We start from the raw sequence: 13972 nt of genomic DNA, 5'->3' as shown, positions 1-13972 counted from the left end.
TGCTATCCTTTTGGCAGGCTCGCACAAATACCCTTGTTTAGAAAGTCTCTCAAAATTGTTTCGAGGTATACGGAAAGTAAAGGGTGTGCTATCTAGGATTATGCACATGTATGTATATAGCTCTCGCGATTATAGTACCGGTAACCTTTGGATAGCATCACGACAAAGTCGAATACCCTGTGGAAGCCGCTTACCTGAAAACTGATTTTAAAATATGAATGGAAGGAAAGGTCGACTCTGGCGTGGTGACAGCGTGTCGATCAACTTAATTATCTCTTTCAGACCACGTACTTCGTAAAATTTAAACGTATATTGACGTCACAAAGGTCAATAGAGAAGAATCGAAAGTAATATGTCGCTTGCCTTCGAGTGGCCAATTAGTCTTTCTTCACACCGCAGTCACCGCCACCAGTCGACTGGACAGGGGAATTCTGGGCTGGTGTCGACATTTTAACTTGTTCCGCATCACCTTCGCCCTTGGTTCCCACCGCACACGAAATGCGAGGCGCTTCCTTGCCACATACCGCGTGAAGAACAATGCTCCATGCTTCCGTGTTCTCCAATGGAAGCGGGTAGTTCTCGTCCGTCCACTCTTCCGTCACAGTGTTGCCCTCGCCAACCTTTAACGCACCGAACTTGCCCGATAAATCACCCTTCTCACACGTCTTGGGGTCGGTCGTGTAGCTGCCAGGGCTGCAGGCATAGCTCTTAGATTTGGCCTTGCACTCTGGCTCGGAGACGTACTCCGACGCGGAGCCACAGGCCTTCAGTGGGTCGTAGTGGCTGTCAGTTGCTGCCTTGGAACACTGCTTGAACGAGTCCGAGGACTGCGTCGAGCTCCACTTGGTGTGGATATGCCACTTCCAGCTCGTCACGTCCTCCGTGCAGTTTCCGTCAAACTCGGCAATCTTGTCCTGGTCGATGCCGGAGAAGTCGAGGTTGGCGGTAACCGTCGCAGTGGATAAGTCTTCACCGGCGTACTTAACTTGGATGGAGCCGTCAACGCCACCAGTGTGGTGAAGTGCTTTCTCAGAAATAAGAGAATGGGCCTGACGCGGGGTCACTATCCCGAATCAGTGACGATTTCAAGTGATTAGAGAGGATTTGGGTTGGTGGCACAATTGCAAGTTGCCGGTGGTGGATTAGCCATGACGAGCGGCACCCCGTATGGAATGACGATGGATCTGGTATGAGCGATGTACGGGAAGACAAGATCCACCAAGACTTATCTCGGATCCACCCTTACCTGGATTCACTTAGGTGGATATGAAATATACTATGTACCAGTGGATCGAGTGTGGATCCTATGAAGGAATGGTGGTAGGTGTCATCCGAAGGTGGATCTAGTAGCCACAGCTAACGAGAAGTCAGAATCCACCGCGAGGTACCCCGGATCCCATACTTCCGAGTTCGGATCCATGGAGGGAGGATCCTGCCTTGAGAGACCTGGATCCAGGGTATAGGGATGATGGATGCAGTGGATCTCGAACTTTCGTGGGACAATGGAGATCACAGACGGTTGCAAGATGATGTTGGATGATTGGAGAGCTCGGATCCACGGCGAGTGTACAATTACAGTGAGGTGGATCCAAGCGACCTGGATCCGGATGAGTGTACCCATAATAGGATAACCATGATGATTACGTCATGAATCCCCGGGGGATCTGAAGATAACACAGCTGGGATGATGGGTCAAGGGAAGAAGGGACATGCAGCCGAGCCTGGTAAGGGATTTAGCAGATGAAAGACATAGAAGGTAGAAACCCAGGCAGGTATAGGCTTAAATATCAATACAGAACCCAATTTGCACAGTATCACGCAAGTGCCTTCTGTGGTGTAGTGATCTCTCCGAAGTTGCGGATTATCACCCGTCGACAAAGACGTGACACCGCCCAAGTTGTTCAAGCGACGAACCCTCGGCCAGGTGGTGTACGGAGACGCTAAGGTGCAAGGGACTCGACGGCGTCACCTCCGAGTTTTCAACAAGTATCGGATATGGCCCTATGTCACTGAATCCAGGCTGTCCTTATTATTAATAATGGACTGGCCGGATTCGCATTCAGCGGACCATCTACGGTACGAACCCTCAGTGGCGGCTGGGATGAGTTCGCGGAAGACTCAGCGACCTTTGGAAGACACGTTCACCGTCTGGGACAAGGCGCGGACCGTTAAAGATGCTCATGCGACGGTGCAGACGACGCTTGGCATGCAAGAAGATCCATAACGGATCATTGTTCACTTGATATTTGTATACTTGATTAGGACTTCTTATTAGGAATAGACCCGAAAGGGTAAGCTTAAATACAGAACAGAATTTCCACTCAAGCACACAGAGCGACGTCCGGCTTCAAGGTAAGCGTCAGGTCAAGCTTGTTTGAGTGTGTTATGCCTGTCGGTGAACTCGAAGCTCTGTAGCGAGGGTTCATCCGGCAAGGCCAAGAGACTTTGTGTATTGGCCGATTATTATCGGGAGTTTTTTACGTGACGGCTTATTGTTGCCTATTTGCACGACTGGGAGAGCTTGAATTGCCTCCCTTTTATTCTTCCAACCGAGTGTTGAACACTCGGTGATCTCGTAAAAGGCTTACCCGTGCCTGGTACCCTTCCGCTGTTGGGACCACGAGGATTCAAAACACCTGCTAGCTTTGCTCGTGCTAGTAGCGTGTTCTTATTTTTACTGGTTGGCCTATATAAGTAGTTTACAAGGTCCAGTTTGTCCCGGTGCAAGGGCAGAACTGGGGTCTTCAGGTTCGCCCGAACGATCGTTTACTATCCTAGTAGACGTATTGTTGTGGGAACGTCCTAACTACATTTGTAGCTAGAGTTCACGTGGGATTTCCAACACCACAACTGGTGCCGCGACCCGGGAACAGATTGTGACCATTGTGAACTGTTTGTATGGCCTTCCAGTTTACGAGCTACCAAGAGAAGAAGAACAAGAAAAAGACAAGAAATATGGCGAAAGGACAACCAACGGTACCAGTTACGCCTGCCAAGTCTGGCGGGGCTCGCAACGAGAGTTCAAGCCCGGCTGCGCGCTTTGCAGCCGCCACCGAGCTTTCAGTGAGCTTCGACGACGAAGCGGACATCGGTCCTGACGCCCACGATTATGAAGATTACGAAGACAAGACGCCGGCTCCAGAGCCAGGCGCAGCGACGCCGGAGACGGCCACGCTATCATCGGGGCTGAGCGGGGCGACCAGGTCCCTTTCGAGGAACCTCGCCGACGAGCTCGATGATGTTGCGGGACCAGAACCAGCCTACGATGATTATGACGATGGGACCGAGGGTTCTAAACCTTCGGTGGCAAGTGCAAAGCATTCAGCACTGCTGAAGGCACCTCGCTCACCTATCAACGGTGATACACCAGCCGCCAAGCGCGTTTTCGACCGCGTACAAGCGCTGATGCAGAATGATGAGTGGATGCAGCTGTTCAAGCCCATCCCCGAGAAAAAAGCCGACTGGCCTGCACTTGCGCAGGAACTTCAATACCCAGTCAACTCGGTTTCGACTAGCCAAGTTGCCGAGGATTCAGTTTCGCTACTGTTGTCGCTGGGGTTCGAGAACGAGACGTACCCATCGACGATGTCGCTCCAGGATTGGAGTCCACATGAAGTTGGAGCTGCTCTCCAGAAATGGAAGAAGAAGCTTCGGAAGGCGTTTGGCGCTGTTGGCATCAATGCTGGAAAGCAACCTGTGAGTCGACCGATGATTCAAGATGAAGATCCGTCCAAGATTCCATTGCCGCCGACGCCCCAACGACTCGTTCGTACTCCTCCGACCAAGCGTGGAGCTGAGCGTGGTGCCTTTGGCACTACCGAAGCTTCACCGTACTTTCAAGACTCGCACATGGTTACGCCACGTTTGGAGAGCCGTATGCAGCGTATTTACGCAGGTAACGAGGGTTCGTTCGGTTGCCGAGGCGGTGCGCGAGCTCCCAAAGGTGGTGCCGGACGTCGTCAAGTCGACAGCGATGGTTCGTCCAGTGACGATGACGTTTTGGTGCGTACATTCGACGAGGAAGATCCTCAACTTGGGTTGATGCGTCAGATGAATGAGCTAGCGACGCTGAACGACGTGGACCCAACACCGAGGATTGAAATGGCCTCGCACCGACCGCTGGATCGCATCACGCCGCTCTCAGGCTCTCGCAACAAGAGCGAGAACTGTATGCAGTGGCTCCGTGGGTTCGTCTATGAAATGACTGGAACCCACATAGATGCCGATAAATGGTGCATTCCATTTGAGCTAAGTCTCCGGGACGGAGCCATTCATTGGTTCCGTCAACTTCCGAAGAAGACGAAGCGCAAGTGGAAGCTGCTGAGCGACGCGTTCATCCGCTACTACTGCTCGCAGTTCACGCAGACGGCACTGTCGCGTTACTACTCCGCCAAGCGGGAACGTAATGAACATCTGTGCGACTACATAAACAGACTGAATGGCTATGCTCGGACCGCCCGTCTACACTTCGAGAAGAGTGGTCGCGACGCGAAAGAACACGTACAGCAGTTCCTGGCAACATGCGATGATGACAAGCTGGCGGAGAGTCTCTACCACGCTCGAGTCGCCGACATTCACGAGCTCGAAGAGATCATCGAAGATGTTCTCAAGGGCAAGGAGAGGATGGCCAAGCGTGACAGTGAGTACCGATACTCCAAGAGTCGTGATACGCGACGCGACGATGGATTCGCCCGCAACAACCGGCGTGATGACCGCCGCCGCGATGACAACCGAAACAAACCAAGAGTGACGCTCATTGAAGCCACGGTGGATGACCTACTAGCTGAATTAGAAGGTCGTGAAGCTGCTCAGGGAGGCACCGAGTATTCAAACGAAGATCCGAACGCTTACAACGATGTCCAAGACGAGTACAACGACTTTCAGCCCGATAATACGGATGGTGATTTCTCATTGGATGAAAACGACCGATACCTCGCCGCTGCTAACGAAAATGAACGCCGTGCAGCTGCTGAAGGCACCTACGCACGTTCAGACAACCGTCAACCGCGTGGAAACGTGCCTGATCGCGAGAATGGCTTCAATCAAGATCGCCGAAGTAGTGACCGTGGGTTCAATCAGGACCAACGCGGTCGACGTGACTTCAGCCGCGACAACCGACGCCCACAGTACGGACCATGCGCGGTGTGCGGTGGCATGAGTCACTCCGCCCACTACTGTAACAAGCGATGCAAGTTCTGCAAGCAGCTCCACGATGCTGGACAATGCTAACTTTTCCGCAACTTCCAAGACCTCGCCAAATTCGTGCGCACTAAAGGCACGAAGGAGGAACGCCCGCCAGAGCTCAAGGCCGTCGTTCAAGAACGTCATTTAAACTAGGCAGCCCGCCAACTACAACTGGGTTGGTCCCTATCGGGCTGCCACAGTTAACCGAGCCTTCAATGGAAGCAGAGTGTATCTTTGCTTTCATGGGGCAGAGTGAATGGGCCTGATAATTACGTAACAAGTGTGAACGCGACGAAAAATGAAAAGGAGAGGAGTAGAATCCTCGGTGGAGGTGTTGGAGAGAGAGTGGAGTGTGCTGATGCTGATGAGGGCACCAGCGAGGATTCGCTCGGCTTGGTTTCGAGTGCAGCGCGTGACGAGCCCAAGGGTCACTCCAAGATGATGAAGTTGAACCCTGGCGAGAGACAGGGGTGGTGGTCGCCCAAGAAATTCGACCGACGGATCAGAATGAGAGCTCTGGTGCAAGGCGCTGTGAACGACCAGCGAACGAGGATCCTCCTCGACACAGGAGCGAACGTTAGTGTGATCACTGACACCTTTGCCAAGAAGTTGCGACTCCGAGATGTGCCTGATCACAGACGCCGCATTGACATTCAAGGAATCAACGAAGGCAAGGTGTCTACGACGCGACGAGCGTGCGTCAAGATTACGCTCGGATGGGAGATGGTGTACGAGTTTGAGATGTGGGTAATGGCGCATAGTGCAGGCGTCGACGTGGTACTCGGGACCGACTTTATGATCCCAGCTGGGATCCGGTTGGACCTGTTCCACGGCGCGGCGCAATTACCGCACGAAGTCCAAATCCCGCTGGTAAAGACCAAGAACATGATCGACAGCGAAGAATACGGCTCCCATGTTGACGCCGGGCCACCCGAGCGGTTGGACATTCAAGCGCACGAGTGGCGAGAATATCGACTAGCGAAGCGTCAAGTCGGGCTGGAAGAACACGTACTGTGGGTTCGTCGAACGAACAAGCTAATCCCGTCAGTGACGAGGTTTCGACGTGGACAGCCTCAGAGCATTCGATTGACCAACGTGTCTGATCGAACTGTGTACCTACCAGCACACGACTCGATCGCGATGTGGATTCCAGATGGGGATTTGCCACGAGGTGACGGCTATGTGCGTCTGGAGTCCAAGAAGTACCAAGACTGGCAAGTGTTAGCCTACGAAGGTTGTAGAGACCGCGAGCTCTTTCAGCGTGAATGCGAAATCTACGAACAATGGCTTGCAACTCAGCCTTCAGTAGTTGATCGACCATACTACCCAGAACCCGGTGGGGTGCTAGCACGACCTCTAGAAGACTCGCTAGTGGATTCTAGTGATCGTCTGACATGTGCAGAGCGCTGGGCACTGATCCTGGAAGAACGTGAACGAGTGGAAGCCTGTCTGGCGTCTGGGGTGACAGCCGGGGATTCGGCCGACGGTCAGCCTTCCGCAGAACCTTTGGACACGTACACGACAACCCATGGCGGAGGCAATAACGCGAACGAAGCCTCGGTAGTGCGTACAAACGAACTACTGAGGCCGGTAAACGTGGTACATACGCCAACGACTGTTAGTGTCCAGTCAGGGGTGACCACGGAAGCGAGAAGCAACGGCACTGGATTGAATGGAGTCACCCGTTTTGACGAAGCTGTCCCGACCTTGTGTGTCACCAAATCTGCGAACGAGCCATCGGTGGTTGATATAGAGGATACAGGCATCGCGCAGAAGGTGCTGAGTACGGCACCGAGTATTCATTGCAAGATTGGTGCGAATTCCGAAATGTCAAGACAGCGGCAGAACGAGGAGCGGAACAAAAGTGAACAGCCCAATATGTCGGTGGTCCGCGCATTCAATATTGCGAACGACGACTCGGCAGATGGCCCAGAGATGGGAAACCAGGATGGGAAGGAGATGGACCCAGTACCGACTGTTGAAATCAAAGCGGATGCCGATGTTGAGTCAAGGGAATAATCCGTAGCGACGTTGGACGGAACGTACATCTCGGTTGCTCGAGTGCTAACAACCGAGGGAAATGAAGCAACGGAGGATACGAGAAATGATTTCTACGAACACCCAGCTAACAACATTGGCTTGGACGACTACGCGAAGGAGCTGGCATTCCTGCCGGACCTGACCGAAGATATCAACACGACAATTGACTACACTGCGTCTAATGTTGCTGATCCTGAGATGTCGACTGAACGCCGAGAACGTCTAGTCGCGACGCTAAAGAACCACGAGCACATCCTGATTGCTAGTGGTAACGCACTGCCGCCGCCAGCCTACGGAGCGGTATGCGATATCGACATACAGGGGCACGCCCCAATTAAACAGCGTGCCCGGCGCGTGCCGCTGCGATTTCTCGGCAAGCTGTACGAGCTGCTGCGCGCTTTATTGCGTGCAGGACTGATCGTCTTTTCAGACAGTCCATGGGCATCGCCGATCGTGATTGTGATGAAAAAGAACGGGCTGGACATCCGGCTCTGCATTGATTACAAGATGGTGAATGCTATCACCGCATCATGGAGTATGCAATGCCGCTAGTCGACGACCTGTACAGATCTCGAGCGCTACCTATGGTTCTGCTCGCTGGATGCAGCAAGCGGCTTCTGGGCGGTCATGATGACCTTGCGAGCACGTAAAGTGTCGGCGTTTGTCTGCGCACTCGGATATTTTGAATGGTTACGCATGCCCTTCGGGTTAAAGAACGCGCCGATGATCTACCAGCGTATGATTAACAACGCACTCTGGGGGTTCGTTCAACCTAAAGGCGGTTGGTTTGAATACTCGGAGAAGATGCGTTTAGCTGAAGAACAGGCCAAGGAACGTCGTGGACCAAGCGCCGAGGGTTCGTTTCAAACGAAGTTCGCGGCAGACCGCGAAGCACCGGTAGAGACCGACCCTGTACTACAGCTCGTCAACAGCCCCGTCGCTGACATGTTTACGAGCGGGGATCCGGACGAATCATCGCTGGTACCTGTGTTTGGTCGACGGTCGTTTGTGGATGACATTTGCTTCGGTGGCGAGGATTTCGACAGCTGCCTGGCGACGCTGGACCGATTGCTGGCAAGATTTGCACAGTGTCGGATCAGCATTAGCTTCACCAAGAGCATCTTCTGCCAAACCAAGGTGGACTTTCTGTCGCATAAAATTTCCCCAGAAGGTATCAGAGCTGACCCCAAGAAGCTTGCGGCCATCACCGAGCTTTCGTTTCCAACGAGTAAGAAGGGCATGCAGTCGTTTCTTGGAGCGGTTAATTACTACAGCCGCTTCATTCAAGACTTCGCGGTCTACGGTGCGGCGCTGTACCAGCTCAAGGATGAAGACTTTGTCGTTGAAGGTGGCCTTTCTGTGGCACGTCATTCCTTCGAAAGATTGAAGACGAGTGTTTCACATTCACCCATCCTCAGGCACTTCGATCGGTCGAAAGAAGTTCACGTCATGCTCTTTGCGAATGAATGGGCGCTGAGCACTACGCTAATGCAAGAACATGAAGGCAAGTTACACCCCGTACGGCTCCTCGGTCGGGTGCTTAAGGAAGCCGAGATGAACTACCATCCAGCTGAGAAGGAAGTTTTGGCGTTACTTCTGCTGTTGAAGATCTGTTACGTCCAGCTGGCAGGAAAGACGCTACATGTCTATACACGATTCTCGACGTTAGAGTGGGTGCATAAGTCGAAGTCTCTCTTCGGACGCGCGGTCCAGTTCGCAGTGGCACCTTAAGGTGCGGCGCGTGAAGGAGAAGGATGTCGCCTTTGCGCAGCTACTGCAGTCAAGCATCACGAGCTTCGTTGACCTGGAAGACTCGCTCGCGCCGGTGGCGCCTCCAAACAAGGGTTCCCCGACTATTCGAATGGACCCCGCGTTGCTGTACGCCAGGCTTTCCCGTAATTACAGCGGATTCGTCATGTCTTTTGACGGATCAGCGAAGACAGAGAAGTACGGTGGCTACGGGAGTTGTTCATGGGTGCTGTGGAGCCTTCCTGAGTGGAAGGTAGTGATTGCTGCAAACGCTTACCTCTCAGCTACCACGGTGAATGAGGCAGAGTATACAGGTATGATAAACGGTGTTAAGGCTGCTATTGCGCACGGTGCCGAGGATTTAGTCATCGTTGGGGACTCAAGGCTCGCGATTCAACAATCACTTGGGGTGATCGCATGCAGGAAGGAAACTTTGCTAGCGCTGCTGAATACTCACAAGGAACTCACGGCCAAGCTTCGATCAGTTAAATATCTTCACGTTGTACGAGAATACAACGCGGCCGCGGATTCGTTAGCCACTGAAGCGCTGGAATCGAAGGTCAGTCGGGTAATCTTGGCTGAAACTCGCAAGTCGGAATTGGCATCGCTGAACCGCATCCAGGAAATGATCTACGAGCCGGATGAAGACTCGGTAGATGTTTCGTCACGAGGAGCAGAGCGTCAAGTACATGTACTGTCAGGCAGCGAGTCTTCAAAGTGGAAAACTTTCGAAAATTTCGTGGTTGATTACAGCTCACCAAAGTGCGATTATGGTAATATAGCAGTGATGACTCGGCGACAGACGAAAGCCAAGAAACGCGTCAGGTTTGCAGATGAACACTCGGAGGATGTCTCAAAAGCTCAAGAAGAGCATGAAGAACGACGAGAGACGTCCACCGAAGATTCAATCGGCCAAGATTTGCCAGACCATCCTCACAAGACTGTACCAGCGGCATTTCCCGATGCGGAAGATGTTGACCCGGTAGCGATACAGCGGGAACGACGCAGACGGATACAGGCGGCACAAGACGAGGAGCAGAAGTGGTTTAGTATCAAGAAGGTGCTTCAGGGCCAAGCACAAGAGCTGAGTTACAAAGAAGCTCGAAATGCCTGGAAATACGCTGACCGGTTCGTGTTATCAGAAGACGGCGTGCTTCACTATCTTGGATTGAATCGTCGGTACGACCACGGTTGGCAAGAGGAGACCAAGCTGCGGCTTGTGGTACCGACAACGATGATTCAAGAGGTCTTGCAGAACTGTCACGACTCGCTGGAAGGAGGACATCAAGGTGTGGTGAGAACGTTCCATCGCGTTAAGTCCGATTATTATTGGATCGGCTTGTACGCTGACGTGGAGAAGCATGTGAAGTCATGTCCAGATTGCAGCTCGAGTAAAAGCCGTCCGCAGCTTCGTGGATACTCACCTGGCAACGTACTAGCCGAACGACCTTTCCAGATCGTCTCGATGGATTTTGTGATCCCACTACCGAAATCTCGCAGGGGCAACACTGCGTTGCTCCTATTTCAGTGCTCGTTCACGGGATTCGTTATTGCCAAGGCTATGTCGGATACAACAGCGCTGAGTGTTGCTCAAGTGTTCGAAGAATGTGTGTACCGACGGTTCGGAGCCCCATCATTAATAAGGCACGACCGCGACCCACGCTTCATGAGCGAGGTGTTCCAAGCATTTGCAGAGATGATGCAGTCAAGATCACGAGCGACTTTGAGCTATAGGCCACAGGCTAATGGACAGCAGGAACGCTCGGTGAAGTCAGTGATGGGGTCCGTACGGGTGTACGCGGAAGACCCTCTACAGCAAGATTGGGACGAAATCGCGGAGAAGCTAGTATTTGCTATTAATACTTCTCAAGACACTACGAGGAAGGAAACGCCGTTTTGCCTCGTTCATGGTTGGGGATGCGCAGCCGACGTTGCGGGCAATGTCGTCATCACTCAAACGAGGACTCGGCAAGCAGTCTGACGCACTGGCGTGGCGGCGTGAGATCAATCGACAACATGAGGTCGCCCTCACTATGGCCAAAAATTATCAGGCTGTAGAAAAGGAGCTAAGGGCAAAAAAGCATAATGATGCTCTGAGTCGACTGGAAAAAGCTGCTGTACCTCAACCAAGTGGAAACGAACACTCGGCGGACCCCCTAGAAGCTTCAGGAGAGATGGAAGATCCTGCAAGAGCTCCACCGAGATCTCTTTTTGAGATTGGAGTCGGGCGTGGTTGTACATGGAACGCGTCAAACCGGGCTTGACAAAGCAATTAGCTCACCGATGGCATGGACCTTTTCGGATCAAACGCAAGGTGGAAGAGTTTGCGTACGAGCTGGAACTGCCTGACCGAAGTGGGTATCGCTTCTACCCAGTAGTGCATGTGTCGAGACTCAAGGCTGTCAACGAGTTCAACAGTCGACCGAACACTCGGTTGGTACTTGACACGTCTAATGACGCAAGACTCGACTTCGATGAGGAACTACTGCCTGAAGACAGCTGGGAACCAGATCAAGTTGCCGGTAAATATGAGGTCGAGGCCATCCTCGACGACAGAACACCTCTGTCGACGAGCACGGAGCGTGCTGTACGCGAGTTCAAAGTCAAGTGGGTTGGCTATGAAGATACAACTTGGGAACCATCATCAAACTTGTCATGTGGAGGTCTGCTGTACGACTATTTGCGAGCCAAGAAGAGCGAGAATCGGCTGCAGATGGCGCAAGTGGCGGACGAAGACTAGCGTGACTGGATTACGTGTGAACTGTCCACAGGGCGATGCAACCTGTGGTAACAGACGAAAAACGTTACTGCAACAACAAATTGTATATGCATTTGAAGAACAACATGAACATGATTACGCTGTGGACGTGGATTAAGAATAAGAAAACATGAATGCCGACCGGGGAGCGACCACTGAAAACGAAACTTCGCTGGACCCCTCAACAGTTAGCTGAGATGCTGGAGAACGTCGTGGAACATGCAGCGAGGACATCATCGAAACCAACAGCAGTCTCGAGGCGAGTGGAGAGGAGGCGCAACGCTGAGCTGCACTTGGTGACGTGACATTGCAGTCAAGTACGGAATTATCGAGGTCATCATGTGATCGACCGATGCCTCCGTACTTTCAGCCAGCATAGCGCGCAGCGAATCTTCGGTGAGTGGTGGTGTACCACCAGCAGGCGCAGGAGGAGCAGCAGGAGCCATCTCCGCGGATTCAGAGACGACGGGGAGTGCTGCAGGAGCTACCGCAGGGAGTGAAGAGTCCGGGGCAGGAAGCGCCGAAGGACCAGTTGATGACGCCGCTGTCGGAGGAAGTGTAGCAGACTGAGCGACGTTCGAACCCTCGGCCTTGCCCTCCTGAGAAACAAGTCGAGTAATGCGAGGTGATGAGCAAGGTGCCGATGATTCAAGAGAAGGATGAGCTGACGTACCTCCAGCTGTTCACGTTCGCGACGTCTACGAGGATTGAGACGCTGAAAAGCGTCGGACACGGCTCGATTCAGACGCTTGGACATACGGTGGCGAGATGGTGAATTGAAGAATGAAGAAATGTCACAACGGGCACCAGTACCGTGGCTTCCATTGCGACAGGGGCAGTTGTGGTGTAGTGATTTCTCCGTAGTTGCGGATTATCACCCGTCGACAAAGACGTGACACCGCCCAAGTTGTTCAAGCGACGAACCCTCGGTCAGGTGATGTACGGAGACGCTAAGGTGCAAGGGACTCGACGGCGTCACCTCCGAGTTTTCAACAAGTATCGGATACGGCCCTATGTCACTGAATCCAGGCTGTCCTTATTATTAATAATGGACAGGCCGGATTCGCATTCAGCGGACCATCTACGGTACAAACCCTCAGTGGCGGTTGGGATGAGTTCGCGGAAGACTCACCGACCTTTGGAAGACACGTTCACCGTCTGGGACAGGGCGCGGACCGTTAAAGATGCTCATGCGACGGTGCAGACGACGCTTGGCATGCAAGAAGATCCATAACGGATCATTGCTCACTTGATATTTGTATACTTGATTAGGACTTCTTATTAGGAATAGACCCGAAAGGGTAAGCTTAAATACAGAACAGAATTTCCACTCAAGCACACAGAGCGACGTCCGGCTTCAAGGTAAGCGTCAGGTCAAGCTTGTTTGAGTGTGTTATGCCTGTCGGTGAACTCGAAGCTCTGTAGCGAGGGTTCATCCGGCAAGGCCAAGAGACTTTGTGTATTGGCCGATTATTATCGGGAGGTTTTACGTGACGGTTTATTGTTGCCTATTTGCACGACTGGGAGTGCTTGAATTGCCTCCCTTTTATTTCTTCCAGCCGAGTATTGAACACTCGGTAATCTCGTAAAAGGCTTACCCGTGCCTGGTACCCTTCCGCTGTTGGGACCACGAGGATTCAAAACACCTGCTAGCTTTGCTCGTGCTAGTAGCGTGTTCTTATTTTACTGGTTGGCATATATAAGTAGTTTACAAGGTCCAGTTTGTCCCGGTGCAAGGGCAGAACTGGGGTCTTCAGGTCCGCCCGAGCGATCGTTTACTATCCTAGTAGACGTATTGTTGTGGGAACATCCTAACTACATCTGTAGCTAGAGTTCACGTGGGATTTCCAACACCACAGGCCTGTATCCGACCAGAGCACACAGATCGTTCTGGCGCTGCTGCAGAGGCGTCAATTCTTGAAATGGTGGAAAGACTTCGTAAAATTTGGGGAGGAACGTTTCAAGCCAGCGCTGCACCATGGAAAAAGTGGGCGAATGAAATTGTGCGTAATTTAGATCGCTCAACATGGGAAAATGCCGTGTTGGACCCTCCAACAGCTAGGATAATGCCGATGCTCCAGGCAGCTGATGCGCAAGTTGAGCAGCATCTAGCAAACCTCACTATATCGGTTGATCTGGCTCTCGATATTGTTGATGCATCGCTTAAGGACAACGAACAGCTACACCACCACTGGGAAATGTTTGGGTTGCGTTTAGCAAATTAGAAGGGCGCACTTTAAG

At 52.5% G+C, this 13972-nt stretch overlaps 1 protein-coding gene across 1 annotated transcript; it reads left to right on the top strand.

Annotated features, from left to right (window-relative positions):
* Positions 1-498: 498 nt before the first annotated feature.
* On the top strand, positions 499-1020 carry PITG_16258 (uncharacterized protein; the record flags this gene model as incomplete). The annotated part of the gene is made up of 4 exons (XM_002897604.1): positions 499-527; positions 577-603; positions 692-740; positions 781-1020. The coding sequence occupies 4 exons, from the start codon at positions 499-501 to the stop codon at positions 1018-1020; spliced, it is 345 nt and encodes a 114-aa protein (XP_002897650.1).
* Positions 1021-13972: the final 12952 nt, after the last annotated feature.

Source organism: Phytophthora infestans, genomic scaffold (assembly GCF_000142945.1).
Source record: "Phytophthora infestans T30-4 supercont1.43 genomic scaffold, whole genome shotgun sequence".
In the NCBI taxonomy this organism is placed as follows: domain Eukaryota; phylum Oomycota; class Peronosporomycetes; order Peronosporales; family Peronosporaceae; genus Phytophthora; species Phytophthora infestans.
The sequence above is the reverse complement of the archived record's forward strand: the minus strand, read 5'-3'. Positions and strand labels throughout refer to the sequence as shown.